The 25,932-nt window shown below is 41.3% G+C and overlaps 1 protein-coding gene across 4 annotated transcripts in view; it reads right to left on the bottom strand.

The window, feature by feature from the left end:
• SH3TC2 (SH3 domain and tetratricopeptide repeats 2) overlaps positions 1-25,932 on the bottom strand; it is a 168,263-nt gene that overhangs the window by 83,358 nt on the left and 58,973 nt on the right. For 2 of the 4 annotated variants that reach the window (XM_040344530.1, XM_040344532.1), the window contains exons 2-4: positions 23,325-23,450; positions 10,232-10,327; positions 2,776-2,903 (exon numbers count right to left, since the gene is read on the bottom strand). In XM_040344530.1, coding sequence (XP_040200464.1) covers positions 2,776-2,903; positions 10,232-10,327; positions 23,325-23,450 — 350 coding nt within the window. Of the gene's footprint in view, positions 1-2,775; positions 2,904-10,231; positions 10,328-23,324; positions 23,451-23,546; positions 23,723-25,932 lie in introns of those variants that run through there. The other 2 variants (XM_040344533.1, XM_040344531.1) reach the window with 2 other exon arrangements.

Genomic DNA, 25,932 nt, shown 5'->3' with positions numbered 1-25,932 from the left:
TAAGTACCTACAGGTTCGTCATGCTATCCAAGCACAATTCAGCTCTCAAACAGTTACATGGGCCCAGATTCCCATTCTTCTTAAATTAATCAAGGCAAGGACAGCTAAGGGCTTGATATCGGTAATGTATGATAGCTTGGGTGTCAGAGCGATAAGTAGAGTGGGTCCGCTCAAGAGTAAAGTGGCGTGGGAAAGAGACGTGGGAACAATATCTTCCGAACAGTGGGATAGGATCCTTCAACAAGGTGCCTTGGTCTCAATTGCCCCTGCCCAAAGATTGTCCCACCTGTTTTTACTACATAGGGTATACCATACCCCGCATAAAATGTTTAAATTTGGGTGGAGACAAAACAATGAATGCCCAAGATGTAAAGATAAAGGGGATCTCATACACATGGTCTTGAAGTGCCCCAAACTATATGGTTTCTGGTATGAAATAATAGAAAGGATAAATATGATATTTGGAACCTCCCTCGACCCAGTGGCTAGGATTTGTCTCTTGGGATGTATGTAGGACACAAGAGTAGCCCAAGGCAACCTGGAAGCAGTATTGAGATGCCTCTTTCAGGCACGAAAGTTGATAGCTCAAAAATGGCAGGCACAGACTCCTCCATCAGCAGAAAACTGGATAGCAACTATGAAACTAACAATTTCAAGTGAAAGAGTGTACTTCACTAGACAGGGGAATTATGGGAAATTTGCTAGAATATGGGGACCGTGGCAGAGGGCTGCTGGGAATACCTTATAGGGGTACCCGACGACAGATCCTCCGGGATACCACACACCCCCGCTCAAAACAGTTGCTATCCGTCGTGGCAGGGGTGTGATTGCCGGGAGCTCCTTTAAAGCGACACACTCTCCGTGAACTTTTGGCCTCCGATACCAATACAAAGAGATAAATGAAAAGCTAAATGGCCTCCTCTCTTCACGATTAACAGATCAGCAAATAGGGTAGTACGCTTCTTAAGGTAGGGGTTGGGAGGGGGATGGGGGGGGGAGGAGAGGTAAGACTATTGGTCAGGAGACCTGGCAGACAGTAGGTTTCTGAGGGTAGGTAAACTAGGAATACATTGAAAATTGCTTGATTGTCTTGCTGTCTTGTTTCTTCTTGTCTGTACGCTGTAACGAGCCTGTTCAATCGATTGTTTGTTATTGTAAACTAACCAAAAACCAAATAAAAAACATTTAATGAAAAAAAAAAAGACTGTGCACTTTGCAAAGTACAGTTGCACTCTGCAAGTGCAGTTGCTCCAGGGCTTAGCAAATGAGGGGATGCTTCATTTTGCAAAGAATATCCAATCACATGCAAGGAAAATAAATTAAAAAAAAACATCAATTTTGCTTGCAAATGATTGGATCATGGAAGTCAGCAGAGCTTCCCCTCATTTACTAAGCTCTGGAGCTACTGCTCTTGCAGAGTACAACTCTGTGCACAGTCTATTTGCCTTTAGTAAATTAACCTCTCTGTGACCTGCTAAAATTCTCTTTTTATACCCAGTCATGTTACTGACCTTTTGCCAATGAACCTATTTAGTTGCTAAATGTTCTTCGATCTCTTCCTTGTTAGTACCACTTACTTTTTCAGCTTTCTGTTGCCCTGTCCCAACTTTTCTGCGATGTGTTGCTGCCATCAATTTTAAAATTACCTTATTAGCCTAAAATACAGTAGTTCTTGGAAGTGCAGTCACTGTAGTTGCGAGGGGGACATGCAAGGAAAATAAAAAACAGCATTTTAGCTTGCACATGATTGGATGATAAAATCAGCAGAGTTTCCCCTCATTTCAGATCTTCCCCTCAGATCTACAGCGACTGCACTTCCAAGTACACTTGTAGTGCAAATTCAAGTGCACTTTTCCTTTCGTAAATAACCCCCATTGTCCCAGTTTAAACATTCGATGTGTTTTCTATTGTCTGTTGTTAAATAAAATATGAGTTTGATTTGGGCATTAATTGCATTCTGTTTTTATGTAGACTTTACAAAGCATCCCAACTTTTTTGGGAATATATATACAGCATATACAGTCTGTGGGCCAGATTCAGATAGGAGATTTGACGGCGTATCTCCTGATACGCCGTCGTATCTCCAAGGCCGGCCGGTCGTATCTATGCGACTGATTCATAGAATCAGTTACACATAGATATGCCTAGGATCCGACAGGTGTAAGTGACTTACACCGTCGGATCTTAGGCTGCAATTCCAGGCCGGCCGCTAGGTGGCGCTTCCGTGTCTTTTACGCGTCGAATATGCTAATGAGCATTTACGCCGATTCAGAAACGAACGACCGCCCGGCGCTTTGTTTTTACGTATCCTATATTAAGTATGGCCGTCGTTCCCGTGCCGAGTTTTGAATTTTTTACGTTGTTTGCGTAAGTCGTTCGCGAATACGGCCGGACGTAATTTACGTAAACGTCGAAACCAATGACGTCCTTGCAACGTCATTTGGAGCAATGCACGCTGGGAAATTTAGCCGGCGGCGCATGCGCAGTTAAATTGGCGCGGAGGAAGGCCTGATTTAAATACTACACTCCCCCTAGCCGCGGAATTTGAATTCCGCCGGGGGATTTACGATACGCCGCTGCAAGTTTTGAGGTAAGTGCTTTCTGAATTAAGCACTCGCCTCAAAAACTTGCGGCGGCGGATCGCAAATCAGATAGGTTACGCGGATCTAAAGATCCGCTAAACTATCTGAATCCGGCCCACAGAGTATATAAAGTATACACACAGACGGATTGCTGACAGCTTGCTAGAAATATATCTGTGAACTGCAGGCTTACCTTAAATAGTAACAGCGTTTCCTTGTTATCATTTTCTAGAGCCCACAGAGTCTTCCTAGCTGCCTCCTGCAGAGAGACATTAGGGCCCAGGGTGGAGCGTCGCAGGATGGAGAAGGACAGGGAGATTTCTGTAGAAAACAGGAAGGGCAAAACAGGAGAGGAAACCAGCAGTATTTACTTGATAGTTGTGTTGATTGTGACAGACAGAATACCTGGAGAGCCAACAATACCAGCAGAATACACACTGCACAAATTATCTGCTTGTATATAGCTTGAGATTGCTTTTTTTTATATATATACAGCAGAGTTGGTATTTCATTTCATAACTTTAGAACATTTCTATGAATTTGAAGATTGCGTATAGCTGTGTAAAGTACTTCCTACCATTGTCACTGGGAATAAAACCTGCATAATTGTTATAGGAAGTATTCTGTATTGTCCCTGTTTCCTGTAAACCGTACAACTTGAAGGGATTAAAAGCTCTTTTGTATGCATCTGTCTATGTGTTAGGACTATTTGTGTGACTATAAAAGGTAAGTTTCCTTTATGCCTTGTACACACAATCGAAAATTCTGATGAAAAAAGTCAGACGGAATTTTTTTAACCGGATATTCCGACCGTGTGTGGGCCCCATTGGACTTTTTTCCGTCGGAGTTTAGAAATAGAACATGTTTTATTTTTTTTCTATGGAAATTCCGATCGTCGGTGTGGAACTCCGACGGAGAGAAAAACACGAATTCTCAGAATCAAGTCGACGCATGCTTGAAAGCATTAAACTGCATTTTTCTCGGCTCGTGGTAGTGTTTTACGTCACCACGTCTTGCACGGTCGGAATTTGGTCTGACAGTGTGTATGCAAGACAGCTTGAACGGAATTCCGACAGAAAATTCCATTGGATTTTATCCCATCGGAAATTCTGATTGTGTGTGCAGGGCATAAGATGAAAGTGTATCCAAACCCAAGAATAACAATGCAGTATTTTCCAACTTTACCGGTCCTTAGAAATTGTGGCTTCATTTTTTTATTTTTAGAATATTTTCTGTTGTTTTGCCCTTGGGAACCTGCCAGTAACACATTTTCTTTCCGTGAGTGAAAACGCTACTTTATCATACTGTATTCGTGAAAAATTCTGTATATATTGGGCTATCAGTGGAATTTAAAGCACCACATCTCCTATGTACACAGAGCACAACAGCGACTTTAAATCGCCTACTGATGCTTTTAAGGTGCTTTATAATAATTCATGGCTCTTGAAAATAAAATGCACTTTATAGTTTATTTATTATACTTAAAAGACATACATTTTTATGCATTCCTTGTGTCCATGGACATAGTATTTACAATTAAATGGGAAGCACAGTGGCTAAGTGGTTGGCACTTTTGCCTAGCAGCATCAGTTCATGGTTCAAATCACAACCACACCTACCTGGAGTTTACATGTTCTCCCTGTGCCTGTGCAGGTTTCCTCCAGATACTCCAATTTCCTCCCCACACTCCAAAGACATGCAGGTCAGTAAATTGGCCCCAGTACTGTATATGTATATATGAATGTGAGTTAGGGACTTTGGACTGTAAGCTCCCTGAGGGCAGGGACTAATGTGAATGTACAATATATATTTATTTATATATATATATATATGTGTGTGTGTGTGTGTGTGTAAAGCTCTGGGGAAATTCTCGGCACTATATAAGAATCTATAATGATTAAAATTACAGCTGCAATTCCCACCCTAGCGAGATATCGCCACAGGTAACGAACCCTTTGCTGTATACAGTCTATGCATTAAGTAGTCCAGAGGCTTATATTTTCTTTTCACCCACATGGGTCTCCTTGATTCACATATATAACGTCTTCAGGAGAATAGGGGAAGGAAAACTACCAAAACCTCTGCTATCTGCCCAAACTGCTGACCAAACTAATGACGCAAGCGGACACTGTGTCTCCCATATACAGACACAGGAGGGGAAGGAGAGAGCCCTCTGGAAAAGCTTAGCAATCAGTATGATCAGTATGCATTATTCAACTGTTTCTATGTATCTCTTCTCCACAACAGTCTTTTAGGTGTTACAAATGAATAGGTGTACTCCAGTTAGGACAAATGCTACTAGAACATTATAATTTATAAGTTATAAGTCAGTGGCAGCCCATCCATTAGGGCAGCCCATCCATTAGACACACATGATTAGAGCCAGAGGCTCTAATTGGCTTAAAATAAGGGTGGGCTCGGGGCATTGCGCCTTGAGCCCACCTAATTGTGTGACAATAGTGAATTAATATTCACTATTATCTTCTTGATTCTCCTCCCAACCAATCAGGAAGCGAGTGAGACCCGATTGGCCAAGAGGAGAAGCGATCATATTGGCCGCCGCACCGAGGGAAGGAGGAGAGAAGCCGCCGTGAAGCTATGCACTGTGATGTTGGTAAACTCTCGCAGCTTTCACCACCAGCAGGTGACTGTATCCATGGAGAAGCAGTGTTGTCACCCCATGACAGGAAGTGTGTTAGGACTATAGGACACCTCCTTCTCGCCTATGCTTTTTTACATAGGAAGAGAGCTTCTGTAGTCTTAAGAGATTCCTAGAAACAATATAGCTAATAACAGTGCAGCAAAGATAATAAACACAGAGCATTTTCCACTAAAAATGTTGGCCCCTTTCACGCAGGCTGTCCGATCAGGTCTGCCTGTCATTTTTTAGGCGGACCTGATTGGAACCTCCAATCACTTCTATGGAGCAGCGGATGTCAGGGGACACATATCTGCTGACACCCACCCCCATCCGATCCGGTCTACCAAAAACAGATGGATGATGGTCCTATTTCCTGTTCATCCAGCAGATTAGATGGCATCAGATGGAAATGGACAGGCGGTCTCCATCCCATTGTCCTATATTTGAGAGTGAGAATGTGTCTGTTTCCACTCTACATAGCAAAGCAGACACAGACCTGTCATCTGCCTGCTCAGCAGAGATCAACGTTGAGATCCTGGGGAATGCTGAGTAGCCCAAATCTCAGTTGAGTAGCCCAAACCTCACTGGGAAGATTATCCTACATTTTGTTGCAGCATCTTCATGTGAGATTTGAAGCAATTAACATTCCCAGAAATCTCTTTACCTATACTATACTATACTATAGAAGCCTGGGTAAATGGGAAGCATACTTTGTAACTTTTTCCCCTACATCAGGGGTAGGCAACCTTAAAGAGGTGGAGATCTACCAGAACAACAAGGTAGAAGTCAAAGTCACCTTCTCACACCTGAATTAAACATCTAATTGTGGTACTACCGTGTCGCAATCACGTGCATTGTATGTCAATCATGGGATTAAATCGGGTGGTGAGGAGGCAACATATTGCCTCCTCACCACCTGTCAAATACACTCTAAATGCTTTTCAGAGGAGCAGCAGTGCCTGCTGCACTTGTGATTGAGCACTTAGTTGCAACTTCCAGTGGCACCCCTGGGGCTCCTTCACACGTAAAGTTGGGCTGTGGTAAAACCCTGCGGTTGAGACGCCCTATACTATTATGCCCAGTGTATTGCTTCACACTGAACTGAAGATCTCTTCTTTCATGCTGCTGGCACCACTCTGGAGACCACTAGCCGGAATAAGAGGTGGAGTGCAGTTGGTATTACTCTGCATCGGACAGGAGTCAGCACTAAAGAAGGGGCATCGGCTTATGCTCTTGCTCCTTACTACAACTCCAACTTTACAAGAAGTTCCTCTGCTTTGCACTCTGTTTGATGTTTTGGAATGGTGGGTCAGCAAGCCCAGACCGCGGTCTACCAGTCACTTGTCTGAGATCTACAGGTTGCTGACCCCCACCCTACAGGTTGATTTTCTGTTTGTTTTCTTTTATTTAGTTAAATGCAGCATTTTTCGCCAATTGGAAGGGTGCACGCTGAAAAAGTGGGCCTTTCTTACACAATGAACATAAAATGGCGCCATTAAACACAATGCACAGGAAACTACATATACTGTATGGTAAAGCATCCAACAATGTAAATCTCCTTAAAACAGAAACTAAACTGCCCCATATGCTCATCTCCCCCTTCCAGCGATGCAATGGTTACATTCCACACCAGACAATTTTATCTCCCTTTGAGTGTTGAGTTTTTGACCTTTTGATTGGCCAGAGGGAGATCATGTCATCCTGTTCATGCACAGTCAGAGTGTGCCAGGATTCCACGCCAAGCTGTGAATCTTAATGTACATTCAATAGATGATTGCAAGCAGGCAGGTAAGTGTGCATTATCACAGAAGAGATATAGCATGTCTCTTCTGCAATAAAGAACTGCCTGTCATCCAAATGAAACTTGTAGTGAGCTCTAAGCTGAGACAGAGATCTCTCAGTGAAGGGAGCTGGCATCAGTGCACAATTCAGAGGTATAAGAGCATTATCAAAAAGAAGAAAAGTAACCGCTCACCAACCCAGTGAATTAGTATGTAGATGAATGTGGCCTCAGCCAGTGCCGTTCTAGACACGCCCCCTGGCAGGTTTTGGCCTGCTCACCGGGGCTTGGTCACAAAGACTAAGCCCCCGGTGAGTGGCGCGAAAAACATCAGGGGCCATGGCTAGAGTTGCTCTGGCTGAGGTCACATTCATCTACATACTAATGCACTGGGTTGGTGAGTGGTGTCTTTTCTTCTCTTTGAAAGAGTTGCCTGCATGCAGATTTGGACAAGTTCGTTTCAGTTCCACCTTAAATCCTCTCGCACGGGCGTTTAAACACACTGCAAATTCCAGCAGCAACACTTAAAGGGGTTGTAAAGGTTTGTTTTTTATTTTATAAATAGGTTCCTTTAGGCTAGTGCATTGTTGGTTCACATACTTTTTCCTTCGATTTACCTTCTAAATGTTTTTTTTCTTTGTTTTCTTTGTTTGAATTTCTAACTTCCTGTTCCTCCTCAGTAAGCTGTTCAGTAAGCTCTTCCGGCTGACTAACCACCACTCGGATGATGGTGGCAAGTTTACTGAGGAGAAACAGGAAGTGAGAAATTCAGACAAAGAAAAAAAAAATTAGAAGGGAAATCGAAGGAAAAGGTAAGTGAACCAACAATGCACTAGGAACCTATTTAGAAAATAAAAAACAAACCTTTACAACCCCTTTAAAGGACATCCAACCTCAATCAGCACAGCCAAGCACCAAGCAGGATAATAGATGGGCAGTCAGTGGCCCAAACACTGCAGAATTCATAGCAGCTGCCTGTTATTTTCTATAAGCATGCACAATTGAACCTCCTCCCAATTCTGTACCGGGCTGGAGAGTGTCCCAGCCAGGGGCAGAATGTCACCAGTAAACACACACTGCCTTAGATGTTCCTTTAGATCCCACACATTGTCAACCAAGCCTTTATGCTGTGCTTATTTGACAGGTATAGAGTATTTCAAATATGACTTGATCTGAATAGTTTGTAATGTTGCATCAAGAATTCCACATTCCACATTCAAAACCCCTATTTACTTTGGAAAACACCATGAGACATATTTATAAAGCAGTGAATGTGACTTTCACAGAACATTCACTGATGGTGAATCAATCATTGTCATTTAAAACGTGTACACCAGGAAGATTCACCTGCAGATTCTCTGGTTTATAAATATGACCATCAAACTTTTTCCAGTGTTGAATTCACAGAACTCCATCAATAACTAATATCAGACAGACTCAATACCTTGTGGGCCTTGTTTGTGGGCAATATTTTAGCTGCACTATGTGGTATTTCGTCTAGAATTAGACATATCAGCAACATGTATTATGCATGTCATTAAAGAAGACCTGTCATTTTTTAAGTATATTCACTACTTACTGTAAAAAGTAATTTTCCAGTATACTTTATTTTCCTTTTGCAATAATAGTCATACTCGGCCCGACACTGTTAGGACTCCAGTTTAAGGAGTCACTTTTCCTAACCACTTTCATTTCCTTCTACTTTAACCCTCCTCTTGTGTTAGGGTCAGAACCGACCCGTTTTCAGGTTTTGAATGTCTATAAGTATCACATAAATTTGTTTATTGCATCAAGATTTTTTTACTTTGTCAGGAACCTCTATTTAAACAATTTAATAGAAAAATAATCCTTTTCACTAAATTATAAAATACTGTGGTGAAAATTAAGACGTTTATGGTGTTAGGGTCAATTCTGACCCAGTTATAATAAAGGATTATAGGACACTAATAACTGCCAAAACTCAAATCATAAACACTCTCTCTGCTTAGTAACACTGACAGCCAATCACCTCTCAACCCTGTGAGCTGTAGTTAGGGAGGGGCCTATCTCTTTGCCTGCTTGTCTGCTTCTCTAAATAAAGTAAAGAAACATAGGACCAATTTATAATATTCTATTGAGGTTTATTTCACCATTTTTTAAATTTGAAAATGATAGGTATGCTATCAAAAGAAAGGTCTAAGGGGTCACACCAAAAATATTAAAACCAATCTTTTCAAGGATAAAGAAGCCTAACAAGGTAACCAAGAGGTAAGAAACAAATTGGATGATAAATAATTGTTCAGAGGGTATTTTATGGCTGATTTAAGACACGGGTCAAAACCGACCCGTTAACATCATGGATAGTAACAGAAAGCTAACATAAGAGGAGGGTTAAGCAACATAGTAGAACAAAGAAGTGGAAGAGAAAGACCAGTTTTCTAAGATTGCCCTGAAAATCTTAATTTTTTGGAAATAAAACATAGTAGAAATTTGTATAAAAAAATCAAATATCATATTTTAAAATTGACAGGCCCTCTTTCAATACAGGGTTATTAATGGTAGTCATTACACATGATTAACTGGACGGTTTTCACATAATTTGTGTTAATATGACAATACACTCTTTGTTCTCTTACCTGCATTTCAAGCATTGCATATTACAATTAAAACATAATTATTCTTACTGTTATTAGAGGATATACCTGCCATCTACCCAAAATTAACATGCTCATTTTCTATCCGAATGCATTAAATAAACCATAATATATTTACTTTACTTTTTAAATATTATGAATCTGTTGTTCAAAGTGCTAATCCACACCAACTTTGAAATCTCACTTCTCTTGAATGTCAGTGGGTTTATTTACTTACCAGCTTCTTACAACACTGGGCCATCTCAGAAGAGAATTCTCCCCAAAATCCTACCCTCACTCTCTTAGTACAGCTTAGCTCTTTCATCTTGAAGTTGAAATATCGGTATGTGGTCAAGAAGCTCAGGACAGAAGCACGACAACATTGCTGGCCATCAAGCCAAGCAGAGAAATAGAAGGCCTTAATTGGAATTCCCAGGAAGAACGTTTTCTACCAAGATCCCCTCAATGTTATAAGAAGTTGGTGTCCTCTCAAACCTGAGATATCCATTTTAGATAGACCTATATTTAACAAGCTAAATAATATATTAAATTAATATAAAGCCTTTAATGACCAAGGTCTTTTAAAGAATGTGTTCTGTTTTATGCCCGGTATTACCAGTGATAAATCCTTCTCCCACTCCCAGGGAGATACAGTCCTTCCCCAGTGGGGTCCCCACGGCCACAGAGCCAAGCTCTGATTCCTCCGGGTCATCTATGGAGACACAAAGCATGGAGACTCCTCATGCAACTGGAATTAAGTATTATACAACTATTTGTAGACACAAAATAAACAATACATGCTGTGTATTCATTACATTTATGCTAGAACACTAATCATCATTGACAAAGAGAAAAAATAGGTGCTATGCTTAAATATTTTTTCTAAAAGCAACACTGTTGATTTCTTTCAATGAAAATACTTAGGGAATATGGCACCAGGGAATGGATATCAGATATTCCATTGGGCACCAGAAATGGATATCAGAAATTCAATTGGGCTCCAGGGAAACGGTACCAAAGGTCCCACTAGGTACCAGGATATGGATACCAAACATATCACTAAGTACCAGGAAATAGGCACCAATTGGGTACAATAGAACAATACCAAACATACTACTGAGTACCAAAGAATCTGCACCTAAGATACCACTGGGCACTAGGGAGTAGGTATAAAACCCACTAGTGTTCACTATTGAATGGGTACCAGTATACAAGTGGACATCACAAAAGAAAAACAGGAATATATAAAATACCACTGAGCATCGGGGAATGGGTAGCAAACATACCACTGCCCACCAGGTAATGAGTACCAAACATACTACTGGTTACCAGGAAATGTGTACTAAACTTACTCCTGGCACCAGGGAATGGGTACTAAACATACCACTGGACATCAAGAAAGGAAAACAGGAGTATATAACATACCACTATCCACCAGGTAATGGGTACCAAACATACTACTGGGCACCAGGTAATATGTACTAAATACACCACGGGCACCAGGGAATGGGTATCAAACATACCACTGGACATCAATAAAGGAAACAGGAATATATAACATACCACTGGACACCAGATAGTGGGTACCCAACATTCCACTGGGCACCATGAAATGTGTACTAAACACACCACTGGCATCAGGGGATGAGTATCAAACATACCACTGGACATCAAGAAAGGAAAACAGGAATATAAAACATACCACTAGCCACCAGGTAATGGGTACCAAACATGCCACTGGGCACAAGAAAATGTGTACTAAACACACCACTTTAGGCAATGGCAAGGCTTACATACACAGGTGGCAAGATGTTCTTTAGCAGCTTGGTGATTGCTAATACCCACAGTGCAGATCCTCTTATTCTCAAATAATGCATATAAGAAAAAAACACAGGTAGATACCCTCTGCCCAAGCCCTAGGAGAGAACTATTTGTCCAACTGTATCAAAGATAGGTTGTGGCATAAGAGTTACGGACAAATAGGCAAGCAGGCTACTGTTATAAAAAAAAACTGTTAAAGTCACAAGAAATTACTGGCAGCACTAAAACTAAGTGAATTTGGCCTTTCTAAAATAGCAAAATTGAAATTCAATCAGAAATACTGCATAGTAAAATGTATTCTAAAAACAATCATGCAATTGATGTATCCTGATTGCTCAAATTCAGTAAATAAATATTTCCTCACAGACAGAATTAAATGTGTGATTTACTGAAAAGATCTCTCTCTCTCTCTCTCTCTCTCTCTCTCTCTCTCTCTCTCTCTCTCTCTCTCTCTCTCTCTCTCTCTCTCTCTCTCTCTCTCTCTCTCTCTCATGGGGAATATAATTAAGCTAGGTGCAAAATGCATACAGTACATATTTATTTGAGGTTCAATTTGGGCAGCAGAGACTACAATCACCACTGAATGCTCTGAAAAAGCTTTCGTCTAGGAGTTATTTGTTTTAGGTGCTTTTCTATAGCACACAAACACAGGAACCCAAGACTCCTGGAAAAACTAGTTTACATCCTTATAACTGTAATTTTCATGATGTAGGGACTTGTCTACTTGTCATCACCTCACTGATAACCAGAGAGCATATAATGATGTCTCTGACGTATGCAACTGTCTGACAAAAAGCTGGCTAATGGAAAGTCCCAAGTGTGCAAAAATTACTAATATTCTATGATATTATACAAAGAAATGATTTTCAAAATGTGGATTAGATGTGTTTATATTGACAGGCAATCCATGCACCTTTTTAAACATATACTGTGTGTACATGAATGTATTTCTTAGGATAGAGTGCAATTCATGCAGATTGGTTAACCACAGAAACCAGATAGAACATACATTTCACTGATCTGTCTCCAATAAATTATTGATTATAGCTGTGGGCTATTCCTTTGTAAACATCATGACTGCTCTTTGCACTGTAGTCAATGTATCCTTCAGAAAATGACCTTTCGTAGCAATAGCAAGCACCTCCAGGTGTTAGCAGACACCTTCAGCTACTTTTCAGAGTGCCTTAAATCCATGAAATATGCTTTATAATGCAAATATCGACTTCAAATGGGAGTCAGAGCATCTTCTTATACCACGGTATTGGTTGCAAAGGCTGCTCCTCTTCGTGATGGGACAAAAGTAAAGTACAGGGGGAAGTCAAGAGCATTCTCTCATACTACGGTATTGGTTACAAAGGCTTCTCCTCTTAGGGATGGGACAAAAGTAAAGTATAGGGGAAAGTCAAGAGCATCCTCTCATACTACGGTATTGGTTACAAAGGCTTCTTCTCTTAGGGATGGGACAAAAGTAAAGTATAGGGGAAAGTCAAGAGCATCCTCTCATACTACGGTATTGGTTACAAAGGCTTCTCCTCTTAGGGATGGGACAAAAGTAAAGTATAGGGGAAAGTCAAGAGCATCCTCTCATACTACGGTATTGGTTACAAAGGCTTCTTCTCTTAGGGATGGGACAAAAGTAAAGTATAGGGGAAAGTCAAGAGCATCCTCTCATACTACGGTATTGGTTACAAAGGCTTCTTCTCTTAGGGATGGGACAAAAGTAAAGTACAGGGGGAAGTCAAGAGCATCCTCTCATACTACAGTATTGGTTACAAAGGCTTCTTCTCTTAGGGATGGGACAAAAGTAAAGTACAGGGGGAAGTCAAGAGCATCCTCTCATACTACGGTATTGGTTACAAAGGCTTCTTCTCTTAGGGATGGGACAAAAGTAAAGTACAGGGGGAAGTCAAGAGCATCTCATACCACGGTACTGGTTAAGGCTGCTCCTCTAATGCCCCGTACACACGATTGAAATAGCTGTGGGCTATTCCTTTGTAAACATCATGACTGCTCTTTGCACTGTAGTCAATGTATCCTTCAGAAAATGACCTTTCGTAGCAATAGCAAGCACCTCCAGGTGTTAGCAGACAACTTCAGCTACTTTTCAGAGTGCCTTAAATCCATGAAATATGCTTTATAATGCAAATATCGACTTCAAATGGGAGTCAGAGCATCTTCTTATACCACGGTATTGGTTGCAAAGGCTGCTCCTCTTCGTGATGGGACAAAAGTAAAGTACAGGGGGAAGTCAAGAGCATTCTCTCATACTACGGTATTGGTTACAAAGGCTTCTCCTCTTAGGGATGGGACAAAAGTAAAGTATAGGGGAAAGTCAAGAGCATCCTCTCATACTACGGTATTGGTTACAAAGGCTTCTTCTCTTAGGGATGGGACAAAAGTAAAGTATAGGGGAAAGTCAAGAGCATCCTCTCATACTACGGTATTGGTTACAAAGGCTTCTCCTCTTAGGGATGGGACAAAAGTAAAGTATAGGGGAAAGTCAAGACCATCCTCTCATACTACGGTATTGGTTACAAAGGCTTCTTCTCTTAGGGATGGGACAAAAGTAAAGTATAGGGGAAAGTCAAGAGCATCCTCTCATACTACGGTATTGGTTACAAAGGCTTCTTCTCTTAGGGATGGGACAAAAGTAAAGTACAGGGGGAAGTCAAGAGCATCCTCTCATACTACAGTATTGGTTACAAAGGCTTCTTCTCTTAGGGATGGGACAAAAGTAAAGTACAGGGGGAAGTCAAGAGCATCCTCTCATACTACGGTATTGGTTACAAAGGCTTCTTCTCTTAGGGATGGGACAAAAGTAAAGTACAGGGGGAAGTCAAGAGCATCTCATACCACGGTACTGGTTAAGGCTGCTCCTCTAATGCCCCGTACACACGATTGAAATTTCCGATGGAAAAAGTCAGATGGACTTTTTCCATCGGATTTTCCGATTGTGTGTAGCCCCATCAGAGTTTTTTCATTGGAAATTCTGATGAATTCCATCGGACTTTAGATATAGAACATGTTCTATATTTTTACGATGGAATTTTGTAGGAATTCCGATGTGATTTGGCCGGGCAAAAGATTTGGTACGTGGCATTAGTGATGAGACAAAAGCAAAGTGACGGAGACTAAAGCCCCAGTATAGGAAGTCCCAAGTTTCTAAGCTTCTAGGGTCCACTGAAAAGTGGCTAAAGATTCCTGTGGGTAACAGAGCCCGTTTTTTTGAGGATACATTGACTACACTTTAAGCATGTACACTTTAAGCAACTAGTGTTTCACTAGTCAGATGCATACAAAAGCCCTCAAAATACAACACAGAGGAAAGTAAAGTAGAGGACTTGTTTGTAGTGCTCAATCAGATTCCTGCTATTACAATGCTAATAAAGGTTTAAAAATACATTTGGAGATCTCATATTTTACTATGGCCCATGCCTCCTCTTTGCTTTTATTAAAGTTCAAAGATCATTCCTATCATTTTAAATCTTGGCTAACAAAAGGCTGACGAGGGAGTTTTGAGCAGAATTAATCAAAATATGTAACTTGAGTATAAAGGTCCTTGCTCACAGCATAACTGTGGTATTCTGGGGTCATAAGAGAATAAAAACAGAAACACTGTGTAGAATATTCCTTGTTAATCAGTTAAGCACACATCTAGTCTAGTGTGATGTGTACCCCAATGACAGATAGAAATGGTACTTCTGGCTATAGAATTAATCTGAAAATAGTACAGTAAATGATACTTGTTTAATACATTGCTATGTAAGTACTGGGTGGCTCGTATCGATTATAATAATCTAACATAAAATAAATAAAATATAAAAAAATACCTCATAGGGAAACGTTATTATTCACATTAATCACATGTACAAAGGCATCTAAAGGAAAGGCTATGCAAACATTTGTGTGAGGAGTCATACAAGGGGTGATATCTTTTTCTTAAAGAAGACTTTACTGAATGTTGATGCAAACAAGAGGCCTTCGAAAATATCAAAATCCTCACCAGCAGACCAAACTCATACTGTAGCTAAGTTTGAAAATAATGCTTACTTAAACAAATAAGGCCCCTTTCAGATGGGGTGGACTAAGTCAAGCGGATCCACCTGCTCAGCGGGGGATCTCTCTGCTAATCCCCACTGAGCAGGCGGATGACAGGTCCGTGTCTTCTTCGCTATGCAGAACAGATGCGGATACATTCTGCTCTTCTCTTTTCTCTATGGGGCGATCAGATGGAAACGGACCGCCTGTGCATTTCCATCTGACTGTCATCCGATCCGCCAGACAGATGATGAACGTATCCCCATCTGTCTGTTTTTAGCAAGTCGGATCAGATATCAGCGGCTGTCAGAGAACACACATCCGCTGACATCCGCTGCTCCACAGAGAACAATGGGTGGTCCGCTGGTGTAAAAGGGGCCTAAATCGTAAATGCGGCACTGCAGAAAATGACACTTGGGGCTTCCACCAACAGTCGAAAGGGAGGTTCAGGCAAAGCTGCTGAATGGCTAGTTCTGCCTGAACATCATTCTCCTAAGCCTACCAGTGCAGACAGTGGTGCCTGTGCTGAAATACCGGTTGCTTCACCAACTACTATAGGAAGCATAGAACGTGTAACACTTAAAGTGAACCTGTGCCCATACTGTCCACATGAAAGTATTGAAATATTGAGAATTATGTGCACATGTTACATAGGGGTTGATTTACAAAAACTGGAGAGTTCAAAATTTGGTGCAGCTCTGTATAGGAACCAATCAGCTTCCAGTTTTTTTGTCAAATTGTAATTGAACAAGCTGAAGTTAGAAGCTAATTGGCTATCATGCACAGCTGCACCAGATTTTGTACTCTCAAGTTTTAGTAAATCAACCCCACATTGTTAAGTAGTTACATCACTTTTAAACAAGCCCTCATTTGACGTTTTAGCTCTTGTTTTATTACTTTATATTGTACCAAAATTCTGGCAGCCTGCAATCCCCTAATGTAAACACACAGCAGATAATTCTAAGCTATTAGGCTACAGTCACATGGACGTGCAGGACTGTATAGCATGCATGCCCATGAAAAACCCCATACCCAGGAGTCACAGGTGTTGCAGACAGCACCCCTTATAGAAAAAAAAAGACAAAATGTGACTGTGATCTGGTAAACGCAGATCCGAGCATATATACCTGTGTAAAGGTATGGCTGTATATACCTAGACTCAGGCAGTGTCCAAGGGTTTACATCTGTACCTGTAAGCATGTAAACTGACCCGATTTTAGAGTCTTTGTTGTGATCTTTAAGGCTCTTTTAGAGTCTTTGAGAATGAATTACTTTACAGTACAAGCAGCTAGAGAGGATAGGTGTGGCTTGTTTTTAAGCCCACATATGGGAATTAGACAAACTTTAAGTTTAAATGCTCGGTAGGTCTAGGGGAAGCTGCATTGCTTACTATCCACCCTGCTTCAGCAGACTTCAGCACTTTTTTCACTCTAGGCCATGGGCGGGCCCTCAGTATCAACGTCATCACATACAATGCAGGGCTGTTAACCATGTATTGTATGTTGAGGGGTTTCATTGAATTTTAAAGGAACTGAAACTTCAAAGTACTTTGAGTTACTTTTAAAGGACATTTGTCATGTTGTTGGAAATTTATTCTACAATCTACTCATTGAAGGCCATCTATACTCATGTTACATATTTAGATAATCACACTCCAAAAAAATTATATATATATATATATATATATATATACAGTTGTGCTCAAAAGTTTGCATACCCTGGTATAAATTGTGAAATTTTGGCATAATATTAAAATTATCACTGATCATGCCAAACAGAAATCACCCAAATGGCTCTGATAAAAAGTTTACATACCCTGGAACGTTTGGCCTTGGTACAGACACAGAAGGTGGCGCACACAGGTTAAAATGGCAATTAAAGGTTAATTTACTGCATTTGTGACTTTTTAAATCACAATTAGTGTCTGTGTATAAATAGTCAATGAGTTTGTTAGCTCTCACATGGATGCACTAAATAGGCTAGGCACTGAGCCACAAGGTAATGAAACTTTACAAAGATGGAAAAAGATATCAAAATATATCAAAAGCCTTGAATATGCCAGTCAGTGCTGTTCAATCACTTAGTAAGAAGTGGAAAATTTGGGGATCTCTTGATACCAATCAGGTAGATCAAGAACTATTTCAGCCACAACTGCCACAGGGACTGTCTGGGATACAAAGAAAAACCCACAGGTAACCTCAGGAGAAATACAGGCTGCTCTGGAAAAAGACGGTGTGGTTGTTTTTAAGGAGCACAATACGATGATACTTGAACAAAACAAAAGCTGCATGGCAAAGTTGCCAGAAAGATGCCATTGTTGTACAAGTTCCACCAAAAGCCTGGTTACAATATGCCCAACAACAGCTTGACATACCTCATTTACTTTTTTTGTGGCATTGGGGCAGTAAAGGCTTCCTCCTGGAAGCTCACCCATGCAGCTCTTTTTTGTTCAAGTATCATTGAATTGTGCTCCTAAAAAAAGACTGCACAGTCTTTTTGGAGCACAGCCTGTATTTCTCTTGCGGTTACCTGTGGGGTTTTCTTTGTATCCTGAGCAATTCTTCTGCCAGTTGTGGCTGCAATCTTTCTTGGTCTGCCTGACCTTGGCTTTGTATAAAAAACATATATATTTTCAACTTCGTAATAAGTGATTAAACAGTACTGACTGGCATATTCAAGGCTTTGGATATCTTTTTATATCCTTTTCTATCTTTGTAAAGTTTCATTACCTTGTTACGCAGGTCTTTTGACTGTTCTTTTCTACCTCCTCATGGCTCAGTGTCTAGCCTGTTTAGTGCATCCATGTGAGAGCTAACACACTCATTGATTATTTATACACAGACACTAATTGTGATTTAAAAAGCCACAAATGTGGGAAATTAACCTTTAATTTCCAATTTAACCTGTGTGTGCCACCTTCTGTGTCTGTATCAACGCTAAACATTCCAGGGTATGTAAACTTTTTATCAGGGCCATTTGGGTGATTTCTGTTATCATTATGATTTAAAAAGGATCCAAAAAACTATGTGACAACACTGAAGAAATGAAACTTTGCTACAATGTAAAGTAGTGAGTGTACAGCTTGTATAACAGTGCAAATTTGCTGTCCCCTCAAAATAATTCAACACACAGCCATTAATGTCTAAACTGTTGGCAACAAAAGTGAGTACACCCCTAAGTGAAAATTTCCAAATTTGGCCCAAAGTGTCAATATTTTGTGTGGCCACCAATATTTTCCAGCACTGCCCTAACCCTCTTGGGCATGGAGTACACCAGAGCTTCACAGGTTGCCACTGAAGTCCTCTTCCACTCCTCCATGACGACATCACGGAGCTGGTGGATATTAGAGACCTTGCGCTCCTCCACCTTTCGTTTGACAATGCCCCACAGATGTTCAATTGGGTTTAGGTCTGGAGACATGCTTAGCCAGTCCATCACCTTAAGGCCTCGTACACACGACCGAGAAACTCGTCGTAAAAGAAACATTGTTTTCCTCGACGAGTTCGTTGTCAGGCTTGTCGAGAATCTTGTCAAGTTTTCTTTGCATACACACTGTCAAGACAAAATCTTGTCGTTCTCAAACGCGGTGACGTACAACGGCACTATAAACGGGAAGTTCTATTCCACTGGCTACACCCTTGGGGATGCTTTTGCTAATCTCATGTTACTGCGTGTTAGTAAAAGTTTGGTGAGAGACGATTCGCGCTTTTCAGTCTGTTACAGCGTGACGAATGTGCTATCTCCATTAAGAATGCTACTTTTACCAAAGGTGCGCTCCCGTCTCATACTTTATTCTGAGCATGCGCGGGTTTCTAAGCATACACACAAACGTGTTTCTCGTCGTAAACCAGCCCGACAAGAAACACAATGAGGAAATTGAAACTCCGGATGAGAAAAAAAGAGAACTTGTTCTCTTTTTTTCTCGTCGAGATCCACAACAGTTTTCCCGCCGAAAAACATACACACGACCGTTTTCCTCGGCAAAAAAGCTCTGCCACCAAGTTTCTTGATGGATTTTGTCAAGGAAAACGGTCATGTGTACGAGGCCTTACCCTCAGCTTCTTTAGCAAGGAGATGTATTTGGGGTCGTTATCATGTTGGAATACTGCCCTGCAACTCAGTCTCTGAAGGGAGGGGATCATGCTCTGCTTCAGTATGTCACAGTACATGTTGGCATTCATGGTTCGCCCTCAATGCCGGAAGCACTCATGCAGCCCCAGACCATGACAATCTCACCACCATGCTTGACTGTAGGCAAGACACACTTGTCTTTGTACTCCCCACCTAGTTGCCACCACACACACTTGACACCATCTGAACCAAATACTGTAAGTTTACCTTGGTCTCATCAGACCACAGGACATGGTTCCAGTAATCCATGTCCTTAGCCTGCTTGTCTTCAGTAAACTGTTTGCAGGCTTTCTTGTGCATTACCTTCATTCTGGGACAACAGCCATGCAGACCAATTTGATGCAGTGTGCAGCGTCTGGTCTGAGCACTGACAGTCTGACCCCCCGCCCCTTCAACCTCTGCAGAAATGCTGGCAGCCCTCATACGTCTATTTCCCAAAGACAACCTCTGGATATGATGCTGAGCACGTGCACTCAACTTCTTTGGTTGACCATGGCGAGGCCTGTTCTGAGTGGAGCCCGTCCTGTTAAACCACTGTATGGTCTTGGCCACCATGCTGCAGCTCAGTTTCAGGGTCTTGGCAATCTTCTCATAGGCTAGCTCATCTTTATGTAGAGCAACAATTCTTTTTTTTGCCATATTGAACTTCCAGTGACCAGTATAAGGCCCCGTACACACGGTCGGACCAAACCGATGAGAATGAACCGAAGTTCAGTTTCATCGGACCAAACCGACCGTGTGTATAGGCCATCGGTCTGTTTTCCTTTGGTCCAAAATTTTAAAACATGCTTCAAAACCGAACCGATGGACCGCTGCCCCATCGGGCCAAACCGATGGTTAGTACAGAAAAGCATCGGTTCAAAACCCGCGCATGCTCAGAATCAAGTCAACGCATGCTTGGAAGCATTGAACCTCGTTTTATTCAGCACGTCATGTGTTTGACGTCACTGCGTTCTGACCCGATCAGATTTTGGACTGACGGTGTGTACACATATCAGGCCGTACGGCCACTTCAGAGGTGAACCAATGAAAACAGTCCGACAGGCCAGTCACATCGGTTTGGTCCGACCGTGTGTACAAGGCCTTAGAGAGTGAGAGTGATAACACCAAATTTAACACACCTGCTTCCCAGTCACACCTGAGACCTTGTAATACTAATGAGTCACATCGGGGAGGGAAAATGGCTAATTGGGCCCAATTTGCCAGCATTGAGTTATTTTGAGGGGACAGCAAATTTACACCGTTATACAAGCTGTACACTCACTACGTCACATTGTAGCAAAGTGTAATTTCTTCAGTGTTGTCACATACATGAAAAGATATAATAAAATATTTACAAAAATGTGAGGGGTGTACTCACTTTTGTGAGATACTGTGTGTATATATATAGAGAGAGAGAGAGAGAGTCGCTATCTAACATTCTGACCTTGCTATATCAGCATCCAAGTTACCCCTAAGTAAGGTGATCTCTACCAATGAGAGGTAATCTCTGATTGGTTGTCATTAATTACTACACTCTGCACACCATTTAATAAATCAGCCCAAAAGAGAAACGACATCTTTCAGTAAGTAAGCAGACTTTTGCAAAAATATCAGTGCTTACCTGGTAATTAATTAATTTGAAAGGCATGCTTGAAAGAAGAATAAAGCACTGCATATTAATAAATGTCCTTTCAATATTAAATTACAATTCAATGTTAGCTAACAACACAAATAGAAACCCTGGATTATCTGGCAGGAACCACAATGCAAATGTAAAGCAGGCATCTTCCTCCTACATGAAAAGTTCAATACATTGTAATTCCTTGTGTACGTATTAGTGGGGTTAACAACAAACATGTTAACTGTCCTGTCATCTCAATGGTTGCTTGTCTTACATTCCTGGAGACTTTTGCACCAGGAAATTGTACTAAGTATACTGGCTAAATATTGATCACTGTATAAAGAAATGTGTGCTGTAAGTGTACAGACAGCTAGTTCTCAGCTACATAAACACCATGGTGAAAAACAAGCAAATGCTGAATTATGGCTTTATACCATATGCAGAGCCGACACGAAAATGCCATCCACCCGCTCCTCTCATTGTGGCCCGCGACCAGTTACTAAAGTCGCTTAAGTGGCCCTCACTCTTCAAAAGGTTGGGCACCCCTGCATTAAGGTAAAAAAAAAACTTCTGTGCTTCAGAATCCTCCCCAGCGCCCCTAATACTTGCCTGAGCCCAATCTCGATTCAGAGCTGTGCACAAGAGCAGTGGCTCTTTTCAGCTCTTCCCTCCTCACTGGACAGAATGACAGCAGAGGGAGCCATTGGTTCCTGTTCCTGTGATTTAAATCTTGTGATGAGGGAGTGGGGTTGGCCTCCCTGTCTGTGTCTGTAGAGGCAGACCGAGTAGCTCAGGACCCAGCTCACATTAGTGCCCCCATAGAAAGCAGCTTTATATTGGGGTACTCGTCCAGGAGGAGCCAGGAACACCGGAGGGGGGACCCCAGAAGAGGATCAGGGCTGTTCTGTGCAATATCATTGCACAGAGCAGGAAAGTATAGCATGTTTATTATTTTAATTAAAAACAATGTAAGCTTTAATATCACTTGAAGCTTCACCACATTCACTAAGGTCTGTGGAAAATGAGTGCAACTGCATTTGCAAAGTGCAGAGTCTATTTGCCTTTATTAAATCAACCCCATTGCATGCTAAATTAGTGTCCTTTTTAATTTCAGAAAGTTGAGAGGTATGCCTAAACATAATGCCCAGCAGTCAACTGACTACTATATTAGTACATGACTTACTACTTTCTGCTTTATTATTTTATGGCTTACGCTTTATGACTTATGCTTTATGACTTACTTTCTGCTTTATCAAAATCAGTTTTAATCTAGATGCACAAAATAAATATACTGCTAGGATAAAAAAAAAAACTGTAAGCATAAAGAACAAGAGATTTATATATAAAAGAATGTATGTACCGGTAACTATTCACTGATTATTGCCTTTATAGCCCACAAAATCACTTTCCATCCACAAATCTCTGCAGCACAGATGAGTTATTCTAATCACATCCTACAGTCATCTGCATTGTGCGCACCTAAAGTTACAGCTTTTAATGATTTGCTTCTTCAAACTGCTATGTTACAATACACACACACTGGTGTACACAGTGCGGTTGACTGTGCGCAATGCCCAATCAATGTGCCAGTTTTAATTAGGGGGTTGAGATCCAAATGGCACATATCGCTGCTGTATGGAGCAGAAAGACAGATGCTGCATCCAAAAAAAAAACGATTCAATTTTTATGAAGATTTTGTAAAGATAAAAATCACGCCATCGCACTCGTGTCTTCTATTCTGAAAAAGCAATATATATTCATACAAGAATAGAAACACCAACGTTGGCAACTTGCATAATTATGAATGATTTGTGCCAGTGGTCCGGGTACAATCTGCATTATGCTTTATAAAAGATGTACTGTGTGTGATGAATTCTACATGGTGAAGAGGAAGTCGTGTTCAATGTTGCTAGGGAGACCAAGCGAACAATTGTCTATTAAAATATTACCAGCTCAGCTATTCGATTCTATCTTCTCTTCTATCTTGATGGACAGAAGACTATTGCTTATTAAACAGACATGCAAATCATGCCTATGAATACATTCAATTCTAACTTCAAAAGCCTATAGACAAATACAGATATTCCAGAGGAGCAAATCTTAGACAATTACTTGCCTGATGCCATTGTTTCCACGTCGGGACATCGTTGTTGCCGGTGTGTGCTGCAGCTTTGCCAAAGTGACCAGCTGGTCAGGAATCCAGAGTCTGTGCTGTCTATGGAGCCTCTACCTGCAGTGGACACTGAAGATGGTGGAATATATTAAAAGGAATGCTTCGAACAGATGGCAGTACATAGTAACAGCGATGCAATGTATTCAAAAATCAGTCCAACCATACCTTCCAGCTGCCTGAGCAATGCCTCGGCTAGACATAGTCAAATATTACGTGAAAAGGGTTTGCTGCAGAACGCAGAAGTCTCAAGCCTTGTGGCATTTCTTATCAGCTTTCATTTCTATATCTGTCCCAATTCTCATCTATTTAAGGCTGGTATTTCAAATGCATGGGGTAGGGAAAGGAGAGGGAGGGAGGGAGGGGGGGGGGGATTGCCAGTATCCATGGAGATATCTGTGTTGAAAAAAGGTGAACCTTGTTTATTCTATGAACACGTCAGTAGGAATAAAAAAAAAAAAAAAAATAGTAGAGGCTGTAAAAATCGAGAATTACACTAGAGAAGAATATTGAAGGAAGGGGCAGACTTGCCAATAAGGTAGGTATGTAGAAAATTCTCCGAAGAGCCCAGGAGAAAATGAAAGCGCACGTGGAACGTACGCAGTCCAGAATCTGTTAAGAGATTCTTCCGAGTGACACATACTACACAGACTGTGGGAGGAAAATTAGCTAATGCCTTTATTTAAGCAAAGGAACAATTGCACAGGAAACTGTCAGCTACGAACAAAACACTCTAGAGATTCAAGTCTTTATTCTAAGATTGTCTCTGCGGTTCCTGTTCCTGAGGAAGATGCAAAAAAAAAAAAAAAGGAAAGAATCAGAATGGACTGTATGAAGAGCATGTGACATCCTCCAAGTATTTTAATTATAAAATATTAACATATAGGCAATAATAGCATAATAGACCCCATCGTAGATATATGCCCTGATCAGCTGGTATTTTGGCATGAAGGCACTGATGTACACTTTAAAGATCAATTCCAAGCAACAAGTGATACCAATTAATGAGTCATGTAATTATTTTTATTTTAAAGTGATTGTAAAGCCTTGTTTTTTTTTTTTAAGTAACAAACATGTTATACTTACCTGCCCTGTGTTTTGCACAGAGCAGCCCGGATCCTTCCTTTTCTCGGGTCCCCTCCCTCATGTCGAGTGCCCCCATAGCAAGTTGCTTGGGGTCACACAAACCAAGTCACAGCCCCCTGTGTCCATTCAGACATGGAGCAGTCATTCAGCCCCACCCCCTCTATACCCTGATTGGCTAACTGACAGCCGTGGGAGCCAATGGCGCCGCTGCTGTGTATCAGCCAATCAGGAAAGTCCCGGACGTCCGAGGGACTCGTGGACATTGCTGGACAGAGATGGGGCTTAGGTAAATATTAGCGGGGGTGCTGGGGAGGCTGCTACACACAAAAGTTTTTCTTTATCCTAATGCATTGAATGCATTAAGATAAAAATAAACTTCTGACTTTACAACTCCTTTTAAAGCGGGAGTTCACCCCCAAATCAACTTTCTGACATTAGTTCCAGCATACTGCTAACATCTGCAGTATGCTGGGGGTTTTTTTTTTTTCCGCTACTTATCGTTTTATGAGCCCTTGTTATCCAGCTCTGAGCGGGGAATCCTGCGGGGTGTAGGCATTCCTAAGTGAAGAGGAGTTGATTGACGGGCTGCTAATGCGCGTCATGGCTTCCGAAAATACCCAAAGTGACACTCGGTGTTTACGGCGCTAAACGGCGCCTGCGCCTGCCGTGTAGAGCTGACCGCGCAGGCGCCGTAAACACCCGAGTGTAACTTCGGGTATTTTCGGAAGCCGTGACGCGCTTTAGCCGACCGTCAATCAACTCCTCTTCGCTTAGGAACGCCTATACCCGGAAGCGATCCCCGCTCGGAGCCGGATAACAAGGGCTCATAAAACGATAAGTAGCGGAAAAAAAACCCAGCATACTGCAGATGTTAGCAGTAATCAGAAAGTTGATTTGGGGGTGAACTCCGGCTTTAAGCTTAAAATGTTACTAAACCCAGGACCCTGCATTCACTATCTCCCGTAGTACAAAGGACATGGAAATGCAATTATTTTAGTAAATATAAACTGCTAAATACCTTTTCTCACCAGTAGTTAGAGCAGTCTTGTGACTTACAGTACAGACCAAAAGTTTGGACACACATTCTCATTCAAAGAGTTTTCTTTATTTTCACAACTATGAAAATTGGAGATTCACACTAAAGGCATCAAAACTATGAATGTGTGAAACAACTGAAAATATATTTCATATTCTAGGTTCTTCAAAGTAGCCATCTTTTGCTTTGATTACTGCTTGGCACACTCTTGGCATTCTCTTGATGACCTTCAAAAGGTAGTCACCTGACACAGCACCCCATCACTCTCCTTCTTGGTCAAATAGCCCTTACACAGCCTGGAGGTGTGTTTGGGGTCATTGTCCTGTTGAAAAATAAATGATGGTCCAACTAAACGCAAACCGGGTGGAATAGCATGCCACTGCAAGATGCTGTGGTAGCCATGCTGGTTCAGTATGCCTTCAATTTTGATTA

The sequence above is a fragment of the Rana temporaria genome, chromosome 3, assembly GCF_905171775.1.
Source record: "Rana temporaria chromosome 3, aRanTem1.1, whole genome shotgun sequence".
In the NCBI taxonomy this organism is placed as follows: Eukaryota; Metazoa; Chordata; class Amphibia; order Anura; family Ranidae; genus Rana; species Rana temporaria.
Note: the sequence above shows the minus strand (reverse complement) of the source record. Positions and strands in the feature narration are given on the sequence as shown.